A 27,929-nucleotide genomic window follows, 5' to 3' on the forward strand; every position below is an offset into this window, starting at 1 on the left:
CCACAAAAATTCTTGGAATGGGTATTTTGCTCATGAATTCTCAGGAATGTGGAAAACCAGGATAAATCAAAATTCAACATTTATTAGGTACATTCTATGTGCATTGTTAGACTAGCAATGTGAGGAAAAGTAGGCAATGGGAGAAAAGTACTGTATCATGGGAGTTCATAATCTATTGGAAGACATAGATCTCTAAATAACTGATATGAAGTGATTAAAAAAAAGGTAAAGATATAATACAGTAATATGAGAAATCAATTATATAAAATTCATTTTGAAAATGGGGAGATGAAATATTTGGGGGGAGAGGGAGAATTAATTGAAATGAGGCCAGGGACTAACACGGAATATGAGGAATATTGGGGAGAATGTAGAAAACTTTATATTGGGTCATTCCTGCCACCTTGTAAGGCACCTTATTCAGTAGGATTAATTCTTGGGGCTTTACTAGAAGATGAACTATTTCTTTTTTTAAAAATTCATGTATGCTACCAGTCTCTTGGGATTCCAGAAGTTCTCATCAAGAATTAATCATTTTAATCATTGTTTTCACACACTATGGAGACTGTTAAAATAAAAATGTTAAACAGACTTACAAGATTAAAATCTTAAAAGATTTCCAAATTTTGGGGCACCTGGGTGGCTCAGTTATTAAGCGTCTGCCTTCGGCTCAGGTCATGATCCCAGGGTCCTGGCATCAAGCCCCGCGTTGGGCTCCCTGCTCCGCAGGAAGCCTGTTCTCCCTCTCCCACTCCCCCTGCTTGTGTTCCCTCTCTTGCTGTGTCTCTGTCAAATAAATAAATAAAATCTTAAAAAAAAAAAAAAAGATCTCCAAATTTTGCTTAAAAACATTTAGCATTTTAAGGTAAGAAATAATAGAAATTCCATTGTGAAGATTTTTATTAAATTATAGTATATTACAGTTTATGTCCTAATAATAAAATTTTAGGGTAATGTGATATAAAAACCTACTTGGCCACATTACTTCTTGAGTTTCTTCTGGGCAGCTTTCTTCTTGACCATCTGTAATCGCTTCATGGCATTGAGCTGTGATTCTTGTGAAGTTGGACCTTTAAGGGATGCTGACGGAGAGCTGCTTGATTCTGAAGTGGTTTTGCTAGTGGTACTTCCACTAGGCCCTGATGTCCCACTATTTCCATTCCCACTGAGCTGGCTGGTGTTTCCTGGAACTAAACTACTTGGACTAGGAAGACCCACTTTGCTAACATTGTCACAACTAACGGAGCGACTAAGGCCAGTTTTGCCCAAAGTTAGAGGTGGAGGTGGTTTCAATGGTACAGCGGGTGCAGTGCTGTTACTGGAACCTATTTTGGAACCTATTCCACCTTTAGATGATGTTGCCAGACCGGTTAAGCCCACAGGCTTCTGGTTAGTTGATGAGGTAGCAGGTTTCCCACTGTTGTTTTGGGTTGTTGAACTCAATTTTGCTGTTGATGGACCAGCAGAGGAAGTTTTAGCTGCAAAGGCTGCCCATCCAGTTAGGCCACTAGTTACTGAAGAGGAAACACTGGTACTAGAAGAATTTCCTGAAATAGCTGTGGAGGTCTAAAAAAAAAATAGGATAAATATTGCTTCAGAGCCAAATGTAATTAACAATATAATATCTTAAATATATAACAAGTTGAATTGGACTTTTTATACAAAAGTAATGACTTGGGAAATTTAAATCATACCACCAAAATTAAGTTCTTATGAAACTGATCTGAAAAAACACAAATAATAACACTTATCCATAGCTAATGGATGCTATCACTTCCAAAGCAGAAATTCTGGAATGTCATATTCTTGTTCTAATGATTCCAAAAAAGAAATGTATGAAATTCCTTCTTGGGAATTGCTTTTAGATTCAGTTACAAGCTCTCTCAGAAAATCAGATTTAATGCTTTAACTTGTTATTCAACCAAAAAAGGTATTATCTAGTTCAGTAAAGCACCTAATTCTTTACACCTTGCTCCAAATGGCTTGTCGATCATTTCAAAAATAGAATCCACTCTTAATGGACAAAAATGCTCATACCCAGGACATTTAGAAGATGTCTGAGATAAACAGATTCATGTGATAATTATTTATTGAGTGAATGAATGTGTCAGATTCTCATTCCATTTTTTAAAAAAATTTTGAGCAAATAGCTCCTGCAGTGCAAAATACATACAGATGTGCAATGTTAACTATTTGGAATTGTACAGCTCTGGTGATACATTAAAAAGGTTTCATAACTTTATTTTCACAATTTGTTTAAGGTTTCTATTAAACTATCACACAAGAGATCCCTGCTTCTGTATAAAGTATTTTATCAATTGCCTCATAAGCTGCACAGTGACATTTTAAGTAGGCCTAACTCACTCCCAGATGAATTTCTTAAAGATATAACACCTTAGTTTTTCTAATTAACTTCCTTGGCCAGTCAAAAGCAACAGTGATACCAATGTCATTATACAAATAAATATTGCTTTTATTCACATGAGAACAAATTCTTTTCACCTTCACATTAGGCAAAATTATGTTTTGTTCAAATTAATTATAAATTTAACTTCTCACCAGCACTCTTTCTACCTTTATATTCTTAAGATTCACAAAAGTGTTAAATTTACATAGCGGTAAAAGATTAAATCTTACAAATAGTATTTTACTTAAAAATACGGTAATTACCATGTCTAAAATACATGCAGTTGTACTTCAGACCTGAACTCTGGGAGAGTTGGTAAAAACACAAAGTAGCCTTCAATACTGTTGGCATGTAAACATTTTTAAAAATTTATTTATTTTATTTATTTTTAAAATATTTTATTTATTTATTTGAGAGAGCAAGAGTGAGAGAGATCACAGAAGGAAAGGAAGAGGGAAAAGCAGGCTCGCCGCTGAGCAGAGAGCCTGATGTGGGGCTTGATCCCAGAACCCTGAGATCAGGACCTGAGCCGAAGGCAGACACTTAACCAACTGAGCCACTCAGGCGCCCCTATTTATTTATTTTAGAGAGAGAGAGGAGAGAGACAGAAAGAGGGGGAGGGGCAGAGGGAGAGGGAGAAACCTCAAGCAGACTCCCTGATGAGTGCAGAGCCCAAAGAAGGCTTGATCTCAGGACCCTGAGATCATGACCTGAGCTGAAATCAAGAGTCGGCCACTTAACCAACTGAGCCACTCAGGTGCCCCTGCATATAAACATTTTTAACCAATGTGAAAAGTAATCAGAATAGAGTGCTGAGATATTTATTTCATAAGAGGAAAAGTCCAGGTTTTTGCTCACATACTCTGAAAATTAGAATTTTTTTTTTTTTCTACAGTAACATCATCCAGTAACTCTCTCATAAGGTTATTCAGAGAAGATAAACCACACATAAGTTATAAATTCCTAGAGGAATGCACACAGGTAATGAGAAAAAGTTAAATGAAGCAAAAAGGACAGAAGTGTAGTAAAACTTTTAATTTTCAGTTATGAAAGATCTAATTTTTTTCCTTTTCTATTAAACATAAAACTGTCTGCCATATGGCTAAATGATCTTTCAACAAACTTTACAAAAGAAAACCCATCTGAAGGAAGTAAAAAGACCAACACTTAAGAAGTACAAACAGAAAGCAAGTTCTCTGTGTATAGCATTTTAGTTTAATGGCTTGCTATTACTGGTATTGCTTTTCAACAGAATGACAGATGGTTTATAATACTATTAGGACACGAAAAAGTAAAATAACACAAACAATGGAGACCAAGTGATTTCTTAGTATTTCAGTATAGATAATAAATTTCTCAGCTATTTCTCAATTTTTAACTATTAATATTTTCTTGCCCATTATCCTAGTTAGAAAGCCATTTGCTTTTTAATATGTGAAAGGAAACAAATTTTTTCCATAGTAAAAATGTGTTCACTTTCATCATAAAAACATCAAAATTTCTAAATCAGAATAAACATGACAGCCAAGGCCTTAACTTAGTTTCCATAAAATGATTTCATGTTGGATTTCTTAAAATTAAACTTTAGTAGTAACAAATTGGTATAATAATCTACTTAAAAGAGATTTAAGTATAAAATACAGCAACTCTAATTACTTTCAATAAATTATTCTCCCTCTATTCCAACTTGCTAAGCTTTTATATGGCAAATATGGATATCCTTTGGATATTAACTCTTTCCTGGCAAATTAAGTTTAAAAATGATCTGCAAATAAAATTATCAGTATCTTTCTCAGAGTACTTTACATTCACAATCTCTTTTTTTTTTTTTTTTTAGATTTATTTATTTGAGAGAGAGTGAGACAGAGAGAGCAGGGGAGGTGGAGGGAGGGGGAGAGCAAGAATCTAGATCAGACTTCTTGCTGAACACAGAGCCCGGGGCAAGACTCATTCCCACAACCCTGAGATCAGGACCTGAACCGAAATCAAGAGTTGGATGCTTAACCAACTGGGCCACCCAAGCACTCCTTTACATTCATATTCTTTATCATCACAGCAAGGTTCTTGAACTTTGCTACTTATAGTCACTAGGACAGGGTAATATCTAGAATTTTCTAGGATCAACCTTTGAGAATTTGGGGCTAATATTTTTTCTACCATCTTTAGTACTCTGTTTAAAACTGGAATGTGTAACTCAGTAAAAATATTGTTTTTGTTATAAAATTAGGTTAGAAAAATATTTTATTCCATGATATCAAAATGCCAGATATTAATAATAATGTAGTGTGATTTCAAGGATGCAAAACTAAGAATGAGAAAGGTGACACTTCCACTAGATAATCTGGTCCTTTTGTATAAGAAGTAGGTACCATGAAAGTTCATGATAATGAAGGAAAAAAGACAAAAGAAGAAAACTTCTTCAATAGCCAATAAGCAGAGAGAAAAAAATGCTACAAGGCCAATCAGCACAAGTTATGTGAGAAGCAAAATTGCTGCTACTGAGGGCAGAGTTATTTAGAATTTAAACAAAATTCCCGATTGGAGGCAAGTGTCTGACTACAGAGAAATGGTAAAGAATACCACCCTGGAATGCTTACAGATAATCTTTTCTAACTGTGACAAAAAGAGAAATAACAGAGTTAGATATTAAATAATTATATAAATGTTCCCTTTCTACCTAATGGTAATAGTAATGCAGTCTTTTCCCAACATATGGACATTCAGCATATAAAGTTCCTCATCAATATTTTTTTCAAGTAAGTATTTTTGAGTCAACTAAATTAGAATCCCATCTTAGATAACAATGGAATGTACTGTACCTTGACCTCTGTTCTCTTAAATGCTTGAAAAGTTGCCTCTTGTTTGAGTTTAGTTTCTGGCTTCTTAACCAATGGGTCTTTGACGGCTGGGGCTACAGACACAGCTGTGGGGGCTGGTTTCTGTGGCGGTTTCTGAGTTTTTTGAGCCTGTAAAAATCAGTGAATTAAATTAGATACAAAATCTTAAATAAATGCACAACAAAAGACAATAAAAATCTGTCATGGACTACTCGAACTAAATACAGTTGAACATTTAAAAAATATTGTGGTGACACTGAAAATATAGATTCTTGAACAAATTATTTTTATCATCATCCTATGAATGGTTTTACAGATTTTTTTCATTTCTAAACAGTAAAGATAATATTAAGCTTTAGAAATCATGCAGATTAGGTTGATTAAATACATTTTAACAAGACAAACCAAACTGTTTCTTTTTAAAAAGGAAAATCACAAATTATTTGCAACCAGTTAGCTTTACTTGTACTGAGTGCATTTATTTATTATGGTTGGTCAAAGACTTAGGAGTTTTCTTCTTGATGTTCAGGTACAAATCCCTAAGTAACTGAGGGTGAATTAAAAGGTAGTTCAGATCAATTATATGATTTCAAATACCAAATGTGGATAAAAACTATTGGTGACAAATGGTGTATCCTTTTGAGGTTTTCCACACTGCAGAAGTAGGCATGCTAAACTCTTCGAGAAAGTCCACAAATACAATTTTCTATGTTATTAAAGAGGAATCTGTATCCACTGTTCCTTTATAAGCATTTTCAGTTTTATTTTGACCAATAATTGAGTTTTTCCCTTTATTTTATAACTTTGTATTCTCTTCTGAACTCTAATCATTTTTCAGATTATTAGTGTTTTCCAGGTAAATAAGCATAACTACATAAACAGTATAGTGCGGTGTCTGAAAGCACAGTTTTTAGAGTCAAACAGATATAGGATTAAAACCCAGCTCAACTACTTCCTTAGCTATGTTACCACAGATAAAATATGTAAATCTCTAAAATCGTCATTCTCTTCATCTGCAATATGGGGATAAGACCACCTGTTTCTAAGGTGGGTTATGAGGATGAATTATGATTACATAAATGTCTAGTATAGTGTCTGGCACATGTTGAGTGCAGACAGTAATAGTTTTTATTTATTCAACACCATCATTTATATAGGATAAGAAAACTGAATCTGGAAGAACCCATACATACTGGATGGGGAAAGATGCTCCCAGCCAGTCCACTGTCTTTGACAATCCTAATAAGACCATGCAGGACTTTATCAGGAAATTTATTAATAATCTGTTCCCATTTCTGGAAATTTCAATGCAGTCTTTTTGTCTGGACTTTCTTGTGCAATCCTCTTGTGCTACGGTTTGCTGTACTATATAATTTTGGTCCTTAAGTTTCAATTCAACCCATTTTTTGTATTACATGTTTTCCATATGAAAGTATACCTACTTTCAAACATCACTTACAAAGAAACATTCAGATCAAGAATATTATTAAGGATCCTAGAAGACTTACCTGTGGTAAAATATCTCTTAACAGCAGGAAAGGAGGACCATCTTATCCTCTACTGCAAAACCATGTTATGAGAATGCAGCCCTCAGAGTAAATCAGAAATACATGGTTCCATAACCACGGCTTTCAGTCTTACACTTCCTTCAACCCACATCTACTGTTTCAGAGGTTAGACTCTGAAGACTGGCTTAACTTACATGGCGTCAGTAGATGAAGATTCCTTACAACGAAGCCAAGAAAGGGCCTTTGGATCTTCTTCTGCTTCTTCTACATCACCTAGCCAGCTTATGAGTGGAGTAAGAAATACCCAGAACCCTTGGTCCTTTGCTGGTAATACTAGTTTTGGGATTTGGATATTATTACTGACTTGGTTCTGCCCAACAAAGGTATATAATTTTTCATTGGGTGACTACATTGCAGAATGTATGAAATCTCCCACTCAAGGCAATAATTGCCAGTATGACAGCAATCAAAAATACCACATATTTCTAAACGCTCCTGAGTAGGTATGTTATTACCTTAGATTGAAAACCACTGCAATAAGTCATAGGAGTCTCTGACTTAGTGCTAGGGCAAAACCCATTACCTGGTAAAGAGAACATTATAGAACTGAAGAATGATCTTGGAGCCTGCCACACTACCACATTCTTAACTAGGTCTTCCTATAATAATGTGTACTGCCGAACCTGCCCTAGTTAGAAAAATCAGTGTGAGGAGAATGGGGATATAAGATGCTATTAATAGTATCTCTGAGATACCTTGGAGCAATAACCAATGCACATATCAGAACTGTACTGAAAACAATTGTAGTTAGAATGACTAAATTTAGTACCCGCACTATTTCCAAACTCCTTTCTCTCATTAAATTTTGTGTTTCTTGGATCCTGATCTTCAGGCTCACTTCAGATCCTGCCTTTTGGTATTCCTCTGAGTCTACTCTTGGTGAATTCTACTCATGTTGTTTTTTTTTTTTTTAAAGATTTTATTTATTTATTTGAGAGAGAGAGAATGAGAGAGAGCAAGCACATGAGAGGGGGGAGGGTCAGAGGGAGAAGCAGACTCCCTGCTGAGCAGGGAGCCCGATGCGGGACTCGATCCAGGGACTCCAGGATCATGACCTGAGCTGAAGGCAGTGGCTTAACCAACTGAGCCACCCAGGCGCCCTCTACTCATGTTTTAACATTAGCCATGGCTCTCCATTCAGTACTTTGACTCTTGGACATATAAATTGAACTTATTGACTATTCTGGTACTAATCCACATTTCCTCCATTTTACATACCTTAAACGGAGAACAACAGAAAGTAGGACATGTTCTACACAGTCCTGTGCTCTGCTCTGGTGCTATGCCAATGGATGAGACGTGGTCTTACTGATAAATGAATTACACATTTAATTTGTAAAGCAGATAGAAGATATTAGAGATGAAAAAAAACACTGAAAAGCAGGACATATGGGAACAAGAAAGTTCACCAAATATTCAAGAAATGATACACTTAGTCTGGCATGGCCAGAGTGTATGGATGTATATGGTGAAGTGGTGGGAGACATGAATACAAAGATAGACTTGGGTCAAAGAGAGAAGATCCATATATTCCCCTAATGAGTATAACCTCATTAGATGGGTAATGGAAAGTCACTGGGCATATTTAAGCAGATAAAATCAGATAAAAATTTTAGAGGAATAATTCTAATTGTTTTCACTGAAGTGAGTAAGGCACATTGAAAGGAAGCAAGGAGACTTCTTCTTTTTTTTGGTCATTTTTTGGAGCCCAACACGGGGCTTAAACTCACAACCCTGAAATCAAGACCTGAGCTAAGGTCAAGAGTCGGATGTTTAACCTACTGAACCACCTAGGTGCCCCAGTAACAAGGAGAATTCTTGAGGGGCTAAAGCAATAACAATTAGTGGAACAGGATAGTAAAGGCAAAATGAACAGATGTGAGAAATGTATTAAGAGGTAGAACTAGCAAATTTGGTAAACAAAGGGATATGGAATTAAGAGAGGCAACAAGGATAATGTTTTCTAGTTCAGGCAACCGGGGGAAAAAACTGAGGGGAGAAGAAAACAATTTTAATTTTAAAGATGTTGAACTTAGAGTTACTGTAAGATATCTGGTCAGCTGCCAAAGTTCATTCTGGAAAGAGGACTAGAACTATAAACATAGATTTGAATGGAGGAGAAAATATTTTGAAGAGAACAGTGCTTACTTTATGGAGACTTACAATAAAATAACAATTAAAAAAATCTTTGAAGATAAACTAAAGAAAGACAGATTACAGTCACAAATTACTTATTTTTATTATTATCAATTCTTAGTGACTACTTCTGTCAATGCCCTGGAATGTACTACATTGCTCACCCATAATCATTTAGTTGAGGTCCTGGAAGACTGGTTTAAACAATAAACTAAATAAAAATCAAACTGAGCAGAAAAAATTATACCTTGTCACAGAAATTCCCTGTTACAAACTGAAAATATACACACTATTGAAATTTTACTAATTTTCATAGTAATAAAAACATTTCCTATTTCTAATTTAACTGATTGAAAAGTAAAATAGGTACCTTGAATTTTTACTTTTAACTACGTACTTCTGCCTTTAAAAAAAAATATTTGGCCAGAAAAGTCCATGTAGAAATGTATTTCGTTAACAGATGTGAAAACTCTTCTATCAAGAGACCCTAATCTAAGGCAGGGGAGGAAGAAGAGGAGAAGCGAATAAGTTACTAAAGTAAGTAACAATTTCTTGATTAAAGGAAAATGATGAAGTTTATTTATCTGCTTTTTATTTTCTTTTTTTAAAGATTTTATTTATTTATTTGACAGAGAGAGAGAGAGAGCACAAGCAGGGGGAGCAGCAAGGAGAGGGAGAGGGAGAAGCAGGCTCCCCGTGGTGGAGCAGGGAGCCCGACGTGGGGCCCGATCCCAGGACCCTGGGATCATGACCTGAGCCGAAGGCAGACGCTTAACCGACTGAGCCACCCAGGCACCCCTATTTATCTGCTTTTTAAATGAATAAAAGTTACAAAACTATCCAATATAACAAGTGAAAACACATTTCAGTATGATGTTTTAAAGGCAGTTATATTAGCAAGCTGTAAAAAGAGAAAGTACATTGGGAAAATGAGATAAATGTTCACTCGAAGACAATGAGAAGGACAGACTGAGGAACTGAGAAACACAGATGGATGCAAAAAATGATCAACATCACTAGCCATCAGGGAAATACAAATCAAAACCACCATGAGATACCACCTTACACCAGTTAGAATGGCAAAAATTAACAGAACAGGAAACAACAAATGTTGGCAAGGATGTGGAGAAAGGGGAACCCTCTTACACTGTTGGTGGGAATGCAAGCTGGTACAGCCACTCTGGAAAACGGTATGGAGGTTCCTCAAGATGTTAAGAATAGAGCTACCCTACGACCCAGCAATTGCACTACTAGGTATTTACCCCAAAGATACAGACATAGTGAAAAGAAGGGGCACATGCACCCTAATGTTCATAGCGGCAATGTCCACAATAGCCAAACTGTGGAAGGAGCCAAGATGCCCTTCAACAGATGAATGGATAAAGAAGATGTGGTACATATACACAATGGAATATTACCCAGCTATCAGAAACGATGAATATCCACCCATTTGCATCGACATGGATGGAACTGGAGGGGATTATGTTAAGTGAAGTAAGTCAAGCAGACAAAGACAATTATCATATGGTTTCACTCAAATGTGGAACATAAGCAATAGCACGGAGGACCATAGGGGAATGGAGGGAAATCCAAAAGGGGAGAAATCAGAGAGGGAGATGAACCATGAGAGACTATGGACCCCAAGAAACAATCTGGGGGTTTTGGGGGGGGAGGGGGTAACAGGGTCATGGGTATTGAGGAGGGCACACGCTGTGATGAGCACTGGGTGTTATACTTAACTAATGAATCATTGAACACTACATCAAAAACTAATGATGTACTATACAGTGGCTAACTGAACATAATAAAAAAAAATGAGAAACACAGATGGAAAGACAGACATGCATATGCAAATAATGCTTCTGTACATAGTTTGTGAATTTGATGGTTTAAGCCCACTCAGGAATAAACATTTTCAATATGTCCTTACCAGACTCACCAAAGACTAGGGCTTTGTATCTCACCATTTCCCACAGTGTTTTACAGTATTTCTAAATGTTTATAAGTACAGTGACATACTAGTAAGGAATATTCATATTTTGTGGGTCTCTAATCCTGTTTATCTATAGTAGAATAAGCTAAAAGCTCAACAGAGAAAAATGAATATAATATGGTCTAGTCTTTAGGCATAGATACATAAATCATACATGTACACTATACATACAAACATTTAAATAATCAGTACACGTAATTTATTTTTTCAATAACTTAAATATTCAAATTTTATTTTGAAAAGTACCTATCAACAAAAAAATGACACAGACTGTTTAAAATAGAGAAAAAAATGATTCCTACCATTCTTTTCATTTGTCTGGTACATCGAGCACAATACCACACAAGACGAGGGTCATTCACTTCCTTGTCTGTCACCTGGGGCTTATGGCAATCTTGGTGGTAGAGATTATGGCACTCCTGACATTCTACTAATTGATTACCGGATGCCACCGTCATTTGCCTAAGGAAATATACCATTAAAAACTGCACTTATTTGAATGCAACAATTTAAAGCCATTTTAGGGTTGTTTTGATGTGTGATATATAAAAGAGGGAAACACCCCAGATAACCAAACAGCAAAATAACAAACTCTAGCATGTAGCCTGCACAAGCATTCCACGCTCAAGAATGAATGAATGTAGGGTGCCCTAGTAACTGAATTTGGCTATATTCTCCTAGCCATTTCTCATTATAATTTTTTTCTTTCTCCCAGAAGGGAGTAGACTTTAGTTAGTGCCCCAACAATCTCATAACATTTTCTCTATACTTCTATTAAATTCCTTTATATTTGTTACCTACACATTGTCCTGTCTTCTTCATTAATACATAAGTTCATTAAAGTAAGTTGCCTATATATTTAAATTGACTTATGCATGAAGGTAGAAACAGGACCTAATTATCTAGAGTGTTTAGCATATTACTGTGCAGATAAGGGTGTTCAATAAATACATGTATTATCAACTGAATAGAATGTAGCAAACTGTGTATCAAGAAAAATAAATTCAAAAAGCAATCACCACAGCCTTAGACTATCATAAGTCTCCAAATGGAGGGTTCAAGTTACTAGCTCGCTCTCCACTATTACTTTACCATTTATTTCTTATTTAAAAATTATAAACTTCATGGTAGATAAAGGTTGAAATAAATATATGTGAAAACAATGAAGCTGTAACAAATGATCTTATTCAGAAGTACCTTAACTCATTCTCTGTAAGGTTCACAAAAGCTTTCAGTTATTTACTCAGTCCCAATGCACCAGAACCTAACATTTTCATGAAGAAAACAGCAACAAAGATGGTAATCTTTTCTGTTGTGTTAGACAGTACAAGTCATTAACAAAAATACAGCCCCTTGAATCAAGCAGTTTAAAATTCAGTTTTTCTGATTTTTACAATGCATCTTCTAATAAGCATAATAATCCATGTTTTTATAATTATGTATCCATGATTTAAAACAACGCTCAGAATAACCTATACAATCCATTCATTTTTTTTCCCATTATTTGTAGGAAAAGATGTAAGGGTGTTTAGAAAATTATGTATAACAATCTACTTTATAAGTACTATCAACAATTCAAAGAAAAAAAAGCAACACAGACTTCTTAAAAAGAACAGAATTAATCTGCTGAACAAATTCTTCTTCACTAAAGAATAAAGCAATAATAGCTTTCCCTCTAGAACCCAGGAATGCAGAAAATGTTACTATGACATAACAGATTATAGATGCCACAGTGAGGAAGACAAAATATATGATAATTTTTAAGATGTTAAATTGCTATAGGGGCATCTGATAGAGAATAATCTACTTATCTCCTACCCACCTCCAAATTATAAAAACAAAATATAAACATCAAACAACTGGTCTGATTTTTTTTTCCTTTTGTTTGCTCTTCACAAAAACAAAAGAATCTTTCCAGAGAAAGGTACAACTTACCTACAAACAACACAGGCCAATCCCATCTCCATGGCAAAATCATCAGCACTAGTCTCCTCAAAACTGGAAAGGTCAGTCATAGCTAAATCCTTGCTGGTTTGGACAGTAATGGGAGAGGACCGCGTCTCTGGTTTCTCCAATCTAGGTTTCTTTGGAATATCAACTCCTTCTGTGATGTCTGATTTCATCTATAAAAATAGCAGACAATCGGAAAGTAACATGTCAGAATAAACCTTAAATCATGGAGAGATGGGTAAGAAGGATACTTGCAATGACCAAGTCCACTTGACAGATATTTTGACATAGCTAGGGACAGTTCTAAACACTAAAGATCTGTAGAAGATTTACAATAAGTTCATAATCAATACATTACAAGAAACCAGCAAGGTAGAAATAAAAAAATCAGAACATTTTAGCATGTATCTATCTGTCTTTGTATTCTTTTACCCATTAAAGAATTCTGGTTCAATGCATTTACTTATATGGTCTTTTGTTCCCCTATCAGATGCTTTGAAATGAGAAGCCACAGCACTAAAAAGGCTATTTCTAAGGCTACTTTTTATCTTAAATATTTTAAATTATAAACTACAATATTTGGGGCACCTGGGTGGCTCAGGTGGTTAAGTGTCTGCCTTTGGCTCATGTCATGATCCTGGGTCCTGGGATCAAGCAGACATGGGGCTCCCTGCTCAGTGGGGAGTCTACTTCTCCCTCTCATCCCTGCCCCTCCCCCCCACTTGTGTTTTCTCTCTCTCTCAAATAAATAAAATCTTAAACTACTGATATTTGAAATATATTGAAAAGAAGTAAATAACAAACCATCTCCCAGTCATCCAGACACTGGCCATATTTGCTTCAAAGCAAATTTTGGCTCCTCTCTTTAAGATATAAATGTTACACACATACCTGTCAGATTTGCAACAATTAAAAAGTCTGATAAGACATGGAGAATTTGCAATTTTTATACTTTATTGGTGAGAGTACAAATTTAGTATATGCACTTCGGATAGTAACTTGGCAATGTCTAGTAATATTGAAGATGTACCTATCCTATTACATCTATTTATAGATATACCTCCTATAGAAACTATCACCATGTGCACAAATTCACCTTTAAAGCAGCTCACTGAAGCTCCGTTGTAATAGAAAAAAAGGAGAAATAAGCTAATTGCTCATCAGTAGGGGAATGGATAAACTGATTTATTCACTGACTAACTATTATATGGTAGCTGAAAGCAATATTCACATCTTCATGTTATCAACACAGCTGAATTTCAAAAGTACATCTCCTGAGAGATGAAAAAGTAATTTGCCAAAAGATATACATGTACAGTATGATACCATTTATACAAACTTAAAAGCACAGCAAATACTATACAGTTTATGAATAGTCAATATTTAGAAAAAGTATGAAAACATATGAGACTAAAATACTCCACCTTGAGGGCAAGAATTACTAAAGATTTTTTTAATGTATTTTTTACTAAGTGCTAAAATCTTAATAATTAACTATGTGCAAAAATCATTCAAAATAGGCAATCCAAGAATTATCTGTAGCTCTGTTAAGGTACACACCATCCTGTAACAAATTTCATGTTTAGTCACTTGCATCTTTATTCTCTCCTGTCTTTTCTTCTCAACAACTGTTCCATCTAGAATATTTAAGTTATGGATTAAAGTTTATACTTAAGGGGCGCCTGGGTGGCTCAGTCGTTAAGCGTCTGCCTTCGGCTCAGGTCATGATCCCGGGGTCCTGGGATCGAGTCCCACATCGGGCTCCCTGCTCGGCGGGAAGCCTGCTCTCCCTCTCCCACTCCCCCTGCTTGTGTTCCTGCTCTAGCTATCTCTCTCTCTGTCAAATAAATAAATAAAATCTTTAAAAAAAAAAAAAAAAAAAAAGTTTATACTTAAAATAGTACATCCCCTAGGGTTTAAATATGTATTGATAATGACTTCAGTAAATGGTTAAATAATGTTTCTAAATTTTACTCACTTTTCAAAAAATCAACATCTATAATTATCAAAATATGTTTACTAGTAATTATTATGTACTTTACCTACTATTATGCAAAAGAAGTGAGCACAAAAAGAAACATTGTTCCTGCCTATAAGCATAACTGATTTACTCTTTTTAAAGGCAGATTAAATTAATTCTTACTTTATCAGCTGGTCTCTTTTCAGCTTCCTTCTTTACTTTTTCAGTTGTGAGGGCTTTGCCATTACTATTGCCAGAAGGAAGATTGGATGATGTTTTGGGCTCTTGCTTAACAGAAATAGTTTTTGTGCTTGAAATTTTGGGTGGCTCCACATCCTAAAAGATGAAATAAAAAGATACTTGTAGTTAAATGTTCTAACAAATTGTAAAAAGTAGATCATAAATATAAACAATTTTTAGTTGAAAATTAAGAAATGTTTGGACCAATGTAACATCCATTTCTTTAAAAAGATTTATTGAGAAATAATTGATATACAAACTGTATAAAGTGTAAAATCAGTAATTTTCACATGAAACCATCACTACAATCAATAAAGAACATATCCATCATCCCCCAAAGTTTCCCTGTGGCCCACTATAATTACTCTTAGAGGTATATACCCTAGAGAAACTATGACCCCCACCATCATCAGGCAACCACTGACCTGCTTTCTGGAACTATAAATTGGTTTACATTTCCTAGAAATTTATAGGAACAAAATCATATGGTATATACTCTTTTTTTCTGTCTTCTTTCACTCAGCCTATTTATTTTGAGATTGACTCAGGTTGTTGAATATATCAACAGTTCATTCCTTATATTGCTGAATAATATTCTATCAAATGGATATACCATTTGTTTATTCATTTATCTATTGGTAGATATTTGTTTATAGTTTGGGGCTATTACAAATAAAGCTATTATGACCATTCATGCACAAATCTTTGTGTGGACATTTACTTTCATTTCTCTAGAATTAATGTCTAGGAGTAAAACAGCTGGATCATATGATAGGTGTATGAAACTACCAAACCATTTTCCAAAGCAGTATACCATTTTACATTTCCACCAGAAGTATATGAGAGTCCCAGCTCCTGAGCATCCTCATCAACATTGGTTTGGCTAATTTTTTTAATTTTAGACATTGTAATAGGTATATAGTGGTATATCACTATGGATTCAATTTCCATTTTCCTAATGTCTAATGATGTTGAACAGTTTTTCAAGTGCTTATCTCCTATACATATATCTTCTTTGGTAAAGTGTTCCTTAAAATTTTTTGCCCTTTTTAAAAAACAGAGTTGTTCGTTTTATTACTGAGTCTAAAAAGTTATTCGTAGGTTCTGGATACAAGTCCTTTATCAGATAATTGATTTGCAAATATTTTCAGTCTCCGGGTTGTCTTTTCCTCCTTGTCTTATATTACCATTTTGCTGATATTTATACTTGCTATCCACTGCTAATAGTATAAAAAGTTTACATATATGATAACTCCTTGGAATCACCCTACAAAAAAGGAGGGCATTTCCTCCCATTCTAAATAAACCAGAACGTCTGAGTGCAGTCTACTTTTTTGTGGTAATACATAAATGTATAAAAATACAAACAGGAATGATATACATTAGCTTCAGAACAGTGGTAACCTCTAAGGAGGAAGAAATGGGGAAGGGATAAAGCACGGGGCTTTAGACTTATTGGTAGCTACACTTGATTTATTGTGCCGACTGTCTAGACCAGGTGTTGGAAAACTGAGGCCTAGAGGCCAAATTTGGCCTTATTGCCTGTTTTTTATAAATAAAGTTACATTAGAACACAGCTATACTCACTCATTTATGTATAACCTGCAGTGCTTTCATGCTACCATGGCAGAATTAGATCATTGTGACAGAGACCATGTGGCCCACAAAACCTAAAACATTTACTATTTGATACTTTACAGAAAGTTTGGTGACCACTTGTGTAGCCTTGGGAAAGTGATGGAAGAAGTGTTGGTAATGCAGATTAAACTTAGAAGTGTATTGTGTCTCTAACATAAAAAATACCAAAAAACATAATCTTGCAGCATTTGAAAACTATTATCTAATTCAGCAAAAGAGTTACAAGTCATTGAAGGATGAGTTAAGTTCTAAATTCATTATTTCTTCTTCTTTTCTATAAGCAGACTCCATGTCCAGCATGGAGCCCAAGACAAGGCTTGAACTCACGACCCTGAAATCAAGACCTGAGCTGAGATCAAGAGCTAATCTTGATCAATGCTTAACCAACTGAGCCACCCAGGCACCTCTGAATTCATTATTTCACATTTGACTTACTCAGTGATGTAAATGAAATATCAACTAATTTTTATGTTGATACTACATTTGGAGACCCAGTTGTTAATGTTTATAAGCATACCACTGCCGGGGCATCTGGGTGGCTCAGATGGTTAAGTGTCTGCCTTCAGCTTAGGTCATGATCTCAGGAAACCGGGATTGAGCCCCACATCAGGCTCCCTGCTTGGCAGGGAGCCTGCTTCTCCCTCTCCCTCTCCTGTTCCCCCTGCTTGTGCTCTCTCGCTCTGTCAAATAAATAAATAAAATCTTAGAAAAAAAAAAAGATATAAGCATACCACTGCCTCCAGGTGATTCTTACTCTAGAGATGGAAATGGACAGCTAAAGGCTACAATTAAGTGAATCCATACTTTTTAAATACCTAACAGAGTATATTCTCTAGGTTGATCAACAGAAGTAACTCCAGTTAGAAATCTAAGGGCAGGAGGCTTTTTAATCAAAACAAATTCTTCATGTATTTTAATAGATGAACTTCCTTCTGTTTTAGAATCTCAAAATACAATACTGCTTCTTTAGTAATAATAGGTTTTTCCTACTGGGATAGTATCCATATTCAGAGCAGAATAAACTTACTAGTATATTCTGTAGAGTTGTATAATTTGGTCAGTTTGAACTCACTGAACCTACCAGAATGAGGATGGTAGAAGAAACAAGGACACACTGGCCCTACTATTCAAAACACAGTAAAAAGACTTGAGAATATGAGAGTTTGTGTTGAAAGAAGACTGGGGGCAAAATACCAGTTTACTTAAGCACTGGGTCTGGGACTTGGCTACTGAGTCTGGGATTTGGGCCTGTCTTTAGTTTGAGATTGTGGATTAGACTGAGTGAGTGATGTAGTTCTGTCTTCCCTCAGTTTGGTACCTAGGTCTAAAGACCTGGGTGACTTGGAGTTTCAGGGCTCTAGAGTTTTAGAAAGATTTGAAAGAATGTATCAGGTATTACAGAATATAATAAGAGCTGCCATTCATGAAAAGCCTATTATGTACCAGCTAGATACTACACTAGGTGACTTACATACTTTATCTTTGGTTAATTTTCACAATTTTGCAAGGTAATTTTTATTATCCCCATTTTACTACTAAAGAAATAGAGGCTGGCTGAAATGAAGTTACTATACACCCCAATTTCCTTATTTTTTTATTATTTTTTAAAGATTTTATTTATTTATTGAGAGAGAAAGCACAAGCAGAGGGAGGGACAGAGGGACAAGCGGACTCCCAGCTGAGCCCGGAGAGCCCCGTGTGGGGCTCAATCCCAGGACCCTGAGATCATGACCTGAACCGAAGTCAAACGCTTAATCGACTGAGCCACCCAGGCACAATATACAATGATATTGTAATCAGTTTCCTTATTTTTAAATGAAAATAAACAATACCTATCTCAAAGGATCATTATCACAATTAAAATTAATTATACACATACACCATGGAGAAAAGTACCCTAAACACAATAAATGTTCAGGATATAATATCTATTACCATACAACTAACAAGAGGCAAGCTGGGATTTACAGGTTTGGTTCCAAAATGTATATTCTTTTCACATAAAGTTGTTTGGCTGCTTTGTTATTATCAAAGTTGGAGCCACACAGTTCTCATAGTTCATTCACACCTCTTTTTTCCCTTAAATTACCCTTCCCATATTCAATCCACTTCACTGCAAAATCCCTGTCCTTTTACTTCATGATTTTTGGCCCATAAAACATTAGAGAATAATTACAAATTATGGTTTCATCCAGGAACTTAAAAAATGTTTTGATCATAAAGAATTAGAAATTAAATCATAAATAAGTGGGTTTCTCTACACATAAAGTAGTAGAACAGAATATCCCTCCCACCCAGCTAACTTTTCTATGTAATGTAACAGTTCTCTGAAAGCATGAAGGAAGAAAAGAACACTAAAGAATATAATTTCTTCATGCCTTAAGGAAAGATTATTATGGCAGGGAGATTGCTTTGAGATGATCTAAGTATTAACACTGTTCTACTACAGGCCTTACAAAACTCCCCCCAAAGCTTTTTATTCACATAGGTACCTTCTGAGATGGACGGTAACTTGAATCAATGCCCCGAGCCAAAGATTCATCAAGTAGTGCCTTTAGCTTTTCTGCAGAATCCTTACTCTTTGAATGTAAGAAGCCTAGTGCTTTCAAAAAAATGGGATCAAGTTCCAAGTTCACAGTAGCAGCCATTGCAAACACCTGAAGAAAAAAGAAGGGGGGGGTTAATTTAGAGACAATGAACAGTTATCTATGTTAAAGTTTATCTATTTTGTTCTTTTATTTATAATAGGTAATACTGTGCCCATGATACAAAATCTGAAATGTGTAAAAGGTTATCAAAGAAAAAAGTAAATTTCTTTGTTATCCCTACCAAATTCTTTTCCCCTGAAGCAAGAACGTTATCAGTTTTGTATGTATCCATATCCACGGCTAAATTTTAAATCCTGCTAAGTTCCTCCCTGCCACAGAGGCCCTTTCTAACTCTGTTTTAAAATATACACTTACAGTTCAATATACAAGAATTTGATGTGTTTAGGTCAGGTTTACTATATATCTTATATATATAATATATCCAAAATTTCTTCTCTCAAACCTTATTTCCACTGCCAAAAAAAAAAAAGATTTTGGGGGGTGAGGTGTCACAGGAGGGCAATAGTTTAGAGGAAGCATCAAGCGATGAGCTATAAAGGTGCTGCAGCTTTTGGTGCTGCAGCTTCTACCTCAATTATATTTTCTTTTTATCTCCTTAGTCCTCAGCTCCAACCTTTAATGCCTCAGAAAACATACTAATGATAATCTTATTGGATCACATTTAGATTGTGGTATCTCATGCATTAACTTATTTTTAAAAAGCAAGGTCTCTGAGGAATGGTGCCATAGCTACTATAAAAAAATATATACACATACATACATAATATAAAATCTCTCCCATAGGGCCTATGATAATGCTCTGTGTCATTAGGAGCTTAAAATATATGAAGACGTACATCAAAGGCTTATGAAATTCCAAACATTAAAAAGTTTTGTTTTCAGCTAATATCAATGCTATCATGTGGTTCTATTTCTTGTGTCACTTTTTCAAATACTTCTCCAGGCAAGGAATTATTAAAATAAAAGTGTATACTTTGTGTTCAATCCTTTGATCAATATTGTAGGGCTTGAAGTTGTCTTCTATCCTTGAGGTTAATATTGTAATAATGCAACACACTTGCACTGTTAGAGTTAAGGATCTGTCAGCAATTCCACAGTAATCTCTCATTTTCAGGGGTTTATAAAACCATTAAAACTTGCTGTAGGTTGAATCTTGGCATATGAAAGTTCAGACTGAAATGAAATTTGTTTGTTCCTTACCCATCTACTTCTCCCCAATCCCTCTCCAACTTTGACAGGAAACACACACACACCCTTAGGCTTTTTTTTTTTTTTTTAAGTTTTCAAGAAAGTATTAGATATTTATCGGATAGCCTCGGAATTATTGTCAAATTCTGCGCTCTACTAAAATATGTGCATCATTCATGAATCCAAAAGCCAATACTAATAGGAAAATAACCTACCTCAAACAGCTGTATTAGTAATTTAATGAAAACTGAGAAGCAACCTCTGTCACTTCTTAAGATGGTATTATTCCATACATCATCTATATAGATGATAGAGAAAACAGTTCCTCATTGAAATGTCCACAATGAAAAGAATAAACCTGCCATTCCTCCTGAGTGCTCAAGGGGAATACAGCCCAATCATTTTATTGATGTAACTTTTTATAGCTAACAAACATAGTATTTACTTATTCAAAACCATTTCTTTTATGAGACTGACCAAAGGATTAATACTGAAAAGAATCCTTTTAATATACTAGAAAAACCATTACTTGAAATGTCTATGCTGAAAACCAGAAGCAAAGTATTTATTGTTATGTAAGTCCATAATCACCAATAAAAGGTGTACATTACAGATTAGGGGACAAGAGTCAGCACCTAGATGATAAGACCATAGAGGTCATGTTATCAATACCAACATTCCAACTGGAACCTTGGAGTCAGTTCTTCTTATACGATCCTGCAGTTGTAAAGCTGAACAGGCTTTGTACCCATGCCCTAAATTACTTTCCCTCTAGCCCAGTGGCCTTCATATTGCAATATTGGGAAAAAATATAAGAATTTCTTTTTAATTTTTATTAAAAAATAAGCTATTAATATATAGAATGATAGTAGTGTATGAATATAATTGACAACTAACATATATGGAAGTGTGCTCAATTTTACACTCATGGAATAATGAGACAAATTTGGAGGCCACTGCTTTAGTCTACCTAGTAACTTCTAGTTTCCCTTTCCCTATTATGTATACATCAAGGCTGCTTTAAGGTACAAACTACCTTTCCCTTGAAAAGCCCTCCAGTACTTTCAGCTCAGCCCTTCTCTCTCTCCACATTAACTTCATTGCTAGCTGCCCATTGTCTTGTAGCCCCCACTCATTACCAATATATTCCCCTATGTTTTCTACATTTTTTCTTAAGCTCTCCTTGTATCTCTTTACTATTTCCCCCATGACATCACCTTTTTACCACCATCTCCCACATGGTGTTCCTTTGACTTCCTATTCAAAGAGCAACAAGGTCTACAGAGATCTTATTCCATATTGCTGCTTTTGGAAAAACACTCCATGACCACCATTCATCAGCATCTTCTCTTGAAATCCACACCTGCACCTTCAAGGTTGATAAAGTATGGAACCATGCTCATCTTCTTCCTCCTCTCCACCTTCATCTTCAGCAATGCTAAAATTGCATCTATATTGATGATCTCCAGCTTCCTGCACTCTTACTTAAATCTTCAACCCCAAGGGACTTCAACTTCAGCCACTGAAGCTTGAAACTAGCCACAACTACTCTACTTTTTGACTATGATCTCCCATCATTCTATCTCTTCCACTGTTTTGACCCAGAAACCTCTTCAGGGTACTAGGTCAACCATCCTTTTGGGTTTTCTGTTTGGTTGGTTCTTGCCCCATTTCTTTCCTTCCATTCCACCTGCACTTTGAATTTACAGAAGCCTCCAATTCATTGTTCCCTCTGCTTTCTCCTTGTTGGCACCTCCTTGCTCCAACTTTTTTCCCCTCATCAAAGAGAAAACAGTAGATGGGCCTAATATAAAACACTCATAGTTATGTGTTTTATCCTTTATATTTTAGTTTTCTATCTTACTTTTCTTCACCCCTTTTCTATTGCCTTCTCTGGCTTCTATTCTTCTTTCTTACTGGCAAATGCACACATAGTAAAATTTATTCTTCATCTATTGACATCCTTAAAGAGGTCAGCAACTAATTTATCAATTTATTTCCTTTATAATTTCCAAAAATATTTTCCTGGAGTTATACCAAATTATGTTACTTTTATACAATCCTTCCCTGTATATTTCAAAATCCATGATCAAAACAGACTGGAAAAAAGCCATATCATTCTTACTGAGGATTATAGAAAACAAAGTCCTAAGTGTGTGTGTGTGTGTGTGTGTGTGTGTGTGTGTATACACACAGATACAGATACATGAAAGAAACAATGCTTTAAATGTAGGTTTAATTTAAAATCTAGGTATTGCTTTAAAAAAAAAGGATGTCAGAAAATTAGTAATTACTACTTTAAAAAATGTCAGTGACCTAGGAATGTGGTGAATTCTTAGCTCATAGTAGGAATCATCTATGGCAAATGCATATAACACAGAAATTTCCACTACTAAACAATGATCTCTTTTCTCCATCTCACTCATTCTTGATTTATTTGCAGCCTGTCATTTTACTTCCTTTCCAGCTTATATTCCATGGTCCAGCCTTTCAAAGACTCTCTTTTCTAAGCACCCTTGTCCTACAGTCCTATAGTTTCATCTACTTTGTAGCCCTCCATCCTGCCATTTACCTTCTCCCTGCCTGCACCCAAACTCTAAGTGCAGCTGAGAGGAATACACACACTGTATCTTCAGAGTCACCAATCTCATCTAGGCACTCCACACAATTTAGCAATCCTATCATGCTTCTCTTGTCAACTCACTTCCCCACTTCCTGCCAAGACCAGTTACACTTTGTCCATTTTCCTTGAAACTGCTATCCTATCTCAGCAGATGTCTTTCCTGACTTCACAGAGAAAACAAGCTGCCAGAGAATCACCAAATCAACTTCTTGCGACTACATCCACAAACTTACCTGCACCCATCCTTCCCTTTTTCCCACTTGATAAATGAAAAGATGGCTCCCCATGTAATGCTACCTGTACCTGGATCCTATCTTTTCCTTCTCAATCTGGATCTTGAGCTATGGATTATTTACTATGTCTTCTCCACTGCCCACTCCCACAGCCTCTTTCTTCCTACCAGCATCTTTTCATTAACACTTGGATATATTCAAGGCTCTTGTATCCTGCCTTCTTCATTTCATAGCAAAACTTCCTCAGAAAGTCATCTTCATTCTATGCTCCCTTTCTTAATTCTTCTATTTATGCTGCATTTCCTGCAATTTGGCCTTTGTCCCATCATTCCATGTTCTCACCAAAGTATTCCTAGCTTTAGGTAAATAAAATAAACATTGTTTTTTCCTCCTACTTCTTTCTTAGTCTTTTTGTAGGTTCCTATTCCACTTCAACATAAATGAGTTCCTCAAGGTTAGGTTCTGGGTCTCTTCTTGCCTCACTCTACACCTTCTCAAAATGTGACGTCTGGATCAGCAGCACAGATCACAGATCAACTGAAGAAAAAACTGTGAGTGGGCCCAGAAATCTGTATTAAACCTTCTAGCTGATTCTGATCCACTCTAAAGTTTGAGAATTACGGTCCTAGACTATTTGATCTACACCCTTTTGCCGCTGATTATACATTTATCTCTCCAGCCCACCCATCTCTTCCAAGATCCAACAGCCAGCTTGACTTGGCTATCTCGCTGGTGTCCCCTATTCAACATGTGCCTAACAGACCACTCAAAACCTCTTCTTTTGTCTCCCAACCAGATCTTGAGCATTCCCTTTCTCAAATGATACTCACCTCATTGCTCCAGCCAGAACGTGAGTATCAGCTTTAAGTCCTCCTAATTCCTCACCCACCACCGCTGTCCCATTCAATCACCAAACCACATAAGTATATCTCAAATTCATCTACCTTTTTCAATCCTTACTACCACCACCCTAGACCAAGCTACCATCATCCATTATCTGGCCCACCATAATAGCTTAATCAGTCTCCCCACAACCACTCCTGTCCCCCTCCACGTCTTTCTATATCACTCACTTGGTTAAATGGTCTTTTCACTTCCCTCTGTCCAAAGGTTAAAGAACAAGATCCCTAACAAAGTTTCTAATGCCCCCCCATAAGATCTGGTAATACATGTAAAGTAGTTGCAAGAATACCTGGCACAGAGTACACTCATTAAATGTTACCTAATATCTCAGGCTATTCCCACTCTCTATTGTAGCCACATAATTTAGTTCAAGTCTTTCAACTTATCAAATTCTTTCTCACGTCAGCACTTTAGTAGAAAGTGTCCCATACCCATCTTATTCATCCTTCATATGTGAGTATTTTCTCACATTCCCCCAACAAAATAAGAAATCTTACTGTTACATGGTCCCCAAACATCCTGCACTTATTTGTAATAGCTACTATACTGCTAATTATGTAAACAGTGTCTGTCTTTCTCACTAGAATGTAAATTCCATGACAACCAGCACTGGATTGATCTTACTACTGCTGTTAACTGTGTGCCTAGCAGAGTGCCTGGCAGGTAGCAGGTATTCATAAAATGCTGGCCAAGTGAACACATATTATTCATTTCCACTTTCAAAAACTTTCTCCTCCTTGATTTCTATTACACTTAGCTTTTCTGGTTTTCTTCTTCTATCTCTGACTACTGTCACTCTGGTTCATCCTCTCAGCTCTGTCACTCTTGGTATTGCCCAAGTATCTGTCCTTGTCTATCTTCTTTAGTTCTGCATCCAATTCTTCCTTGGTTACTGTCTATGTATCACGTTTTTAACTATCACCTCTAAGCAGATGCTTTCGTGTTTATCACCACTCCAATCTCACTTAAGCTCAAATCCCACATTTCCAATTGCTTAGTAGATATGTCCACCTGGTTGCCCTAATGGTATCTCAAATTCAGTTAAGGCTAAAACTGAGATTATGAATACCTTCCCCCAAAAGTTCCTTGTCCTGCACTTTTTTCAATGAATGACACACTCTCCGCTATTCCAGCCTAAGGCCTACATCCTTCCCTCACTGAGGCCTCTCTTATTCCTTATTATCAAACAATCAGCAGGCCTTCCCTATGGATTCGGACTCTGTAACATTTCTCACATTTGTTCCATTTTTCATTTCCACTGCTACTACTCAAATTCATGTCTTTATAAATTTTGTATTATAGCAATAATCTAGTTATTCTCCTTGACTTCAACACTGTTGTCATATTAATGTTCCCCAAACACATTTTTCTTTCTTTTTCATTTTCTTGCTCAAAAATTAAAACTTCCTACTGTCTTCAAAATAAAGCCCAATTTCTTCACCTACCATTTAAAAAGACTCCTTAACTGGCATAAAAACTTCATATACAGATTTTCCTTACAGCAGAGCCATCAGCTGGCCTTGACACCTCTACTTATTTTTCTCTCTGGGAAGCTTTTTACCCATTTTTAGATGTCCAAATTCCTGTTCAAATATTATTTCTCATGAGGATTCTATTCACCAATGGTGTGTCCTTTCCCACCCCAAATACTAATAATCTCTCCCTCCTACGATATCTCATATAGTGCTTTCTTGTGGTACTAGGACTTTCTACTTTGAACCATACTTTTTTTTTTTTTTTTTAAGTGTTATATTCCCTATAAAACTCTGAGTACTTTAAGTGTGTGTGGGGGGGTCTATATTTATCTTTTTGACTATCACTTCGCTGGTGATTAGGGTTCAAAGTAAAGTATAATGGTCTTTTCCCTCCTTCTACACAATTCTAACTATTTACAAAGTCCCTTTGCAAAGAGCAATATGAAAGAAACTCAAACCCACCTTCCCTGCACCTCCTGCCCCCCCAACCCCTCAAACATCAAAAAGCAACAGGAAAAGCAATATAATTCCAATACTAGAGACTTGTACTATGTTCCTATCTGCAATACTCTCTTCCCAATCCTTTACCTGGCTTAAATTCATTAATCCCACTAGACTGTAACTCTATGAGGGCAAGGGCTTATTTTATTTAGTTATAGATCTAGTGTTTAAAAATTAGGGTCTCAAAAATATTGAATGAATGAACTAGGTTTTGTTTAAATATCACTTTCTGGGGCATCCGTGATTTCTCCAACCTAAATTGGATATTCATAATGCTTTGCCCTAGATCCCATTTCTCACCCTACATGCCAATCTTAAAAAAAAGTCCAAAGTTGATCATCTATCTGCATGTGCACAAGATAAAAGAAACTGAACCTATTCACACCGAGTGCAATATTAGGGTTGCCATCTCATAACGGCTCTAGAAAGCTTTGCCCTCTATGTCTTTGGAAGCTCTTGCAACCCCTTCCAATAAAAATCCTTTTCAAGATGCTGCCCATTTCAATCCTCTACTGGATTCTTGGCCCTGGATTACACTGAAATCTTAGGGACACGTCTGGAAACGCAGGGGAAGCGGAAAGACCACGATTCCACGATTCCAAATCAACCAAGTGACAGAGAAGCTGAAAAGGGACAGCAGACGCTCAGAAAAGGAATGCCAATCCTTTGATCAAAACATGACACCGAAGGCCTAGCACGGGGTAAGGTCTTTGAGGAGGGAGCCCGAGAGAAGATAAGAGGCGGAAAGAGGGAGCTGCACAGAGAAGTCGCCAAAACCTTCCGAGAAAGGTCCGAGACAGGGTTCCAGGGACCTAGTCCCCGGGGCCGTGCTTCAGCCGACAAGCCCCAGCCCGAAACACCCTAGGAGGAAACAACCCTCGCTGAAGGGAGAGAGCGGTCAGCCTGGGGCACGCGACCGCCCGCAAATTACGAGGTTTCCCCATAAGGAGCGAGGAAACTAAGACCCCACGCAACCACTCTCCCACCTCGCCCCTCGCGGAGGTCTCGAGCCTCCCAGAGGCGGCTGGGAGCCGGGTATCTCGTCACAACTCACCGCTCCGCCCCGCTGCTCCGTCCGTTCCCGGAGGCCCCTTCCGAACCGCTCCCGGAACTAGCCTGCTCCCAGTAAAGGGAAACAAAGGTTCCTGCAGCAGCGTGAAGAGGGGAACTTTTTGGCCGTGCGACGGTAGGAAGTGACGTAACCGTCGGTTTCCGGTCCGCCGGATTATGAATGACGGCCGACGCGGCTGTTTCCAAGACACTCTGCCTGTTGTTTCTCTCCCGGCCTTTCTGGCAGCCAGTGGTCCGTGGGCGAAGACTCGCAGAAGCTGCCTCGGAAACCTGGCTCGCGCGGGGTGGGTAGGCGCAGGCGGCTCGTGTCGCTGACACGCTCACGCACCCTCCCTGCCTGGCCGCGCCTCTGCGACCAGGTAAAGAGGGCGCTCAGGCCGCCGGCTCCGCAGTCCCCCTGACCCCCCTGAGTACTCTTGGCATCCGGAGGCGACAGGGCTGACCCTGCAGGATGGGGAGGACGGGGACGGGAAGGGCAAGGGAGTGGAATTAGTGGCCCGATCTTTCTCCAGCCGCTCAGTCTTTTAGACAGTCACAGCTTTTGAGAGAGCTGGTCGAGGGCTCCGGGCCCCTTCTCAGGTTTCCCAGGGCCAATCC

The 27,929-nt window shown here is 36.9% G+C and overlaps 2 protein-coding genes across 7 annotated transcripts in view; one reads left to right on the top strand and one right to left on the bottom strand.

The window, feature by feature from the left end:
- Positions 1-62: 62 nt before the first annotated feature.
- Positions 63-27,436, bottom strand: INTS12 (integrator complex subunit 12). 3 transcript variants are annotated; one of them, XM_078069046.1, is made up of 7 exons: positions 27,316-27,436; positions 19,222-19,386; positions 15,035-15,187; positions 12,877-13,064; positions 11,244-11,403; positions 5,227-5,373; positions 63-1,566 (listed from the first exon to the last, which is right to left on the bottom strand). In XM_078069046.1, the coding sequence occupies exons 2-7, from the start codon at positions 19,375-19,377 to the stop codon at positions 982-984; spliced, it is 1,389 nt and encodes a 462-aa protein (XP_077925172.1). In that variant the 5' UTR covers positions 19,378-19,386; positions 27,316-27,436; the 3' UTR covers positions 63-981. The 3 variants fall into 3 exon arrangements, with proteins under 3 accessions (XP_077925172.1, XP_077925173.1, XP_077925174.1); XM_078069047.1 differs by lacking the exon at positions 27,316-27,436 and adding an exon at positions 27,248-27,306; XM_078069048.1 differs by lacking the exon at positions 27,316-27,436 and adding an exon at positions 24,213-24,313.
- Positions 27,402-27,929, top strand: part of GSTCD (glutathione S-transferase C-terminal domain containing) — a 130,226-nt gene continuing 129,698 nt past the window's right edge. For 2 of the 4 annotated variants that reach the window (XM_036094753.2, XM_036094752.2), the window contains exon 1: positions 27,402-27,691. The gene's annotated coding sequence lies outside the window, so the exon portion shown is untranslated. The remainder of the gene's footprint in view (positions 27,692-27,929) is intronic. The other 2 variants (XM_078069045.1, XM_036094754.2) reach the window with 1 other exon arrangement.

This window comes from Halichoerus grypus, chromosome 3 (genome assembly GCF_964656455.1).
Source record: "Halichoerus grypus chromosome 3, mHalGry1.hap1.1, whole genome shotgun sequence".
NCBI classification, from domain to species: domain Eukaryota; kingdom Metazoa; phylum Chordata; class Mammalia; order Carnivora; family Phocidae; genus Halichoerus; species Halichoerus grypus.

What these genes read in the sequence shown, in the direction of transcription:
- INTS12 (XM_078069046.1), bottom strand. Translation starts at nt 19,377, where the DNA reads ATGGCTGCTACTGTGAACTTGGAACTTGATCCCATTTTTTTGAAAGCA. An exon ending in AAAAGAGACCAGCTGATAAA is followed by an intron (nt 13,065 to 15,034) that starts GTAAGAATTAAT and finishes CTATTTTTATAG; the next exon opens with ATGAAATCAGACATCACAGA. An exon ending in CCAGACAAATGAAAAGAATG is followed by an intron (nt 5,374 to 11,243) that starts GTAGGAATCATT and finishes TGATTTTTACAG; the next exon opens with GCTCAAAAAACTCAGAAACC.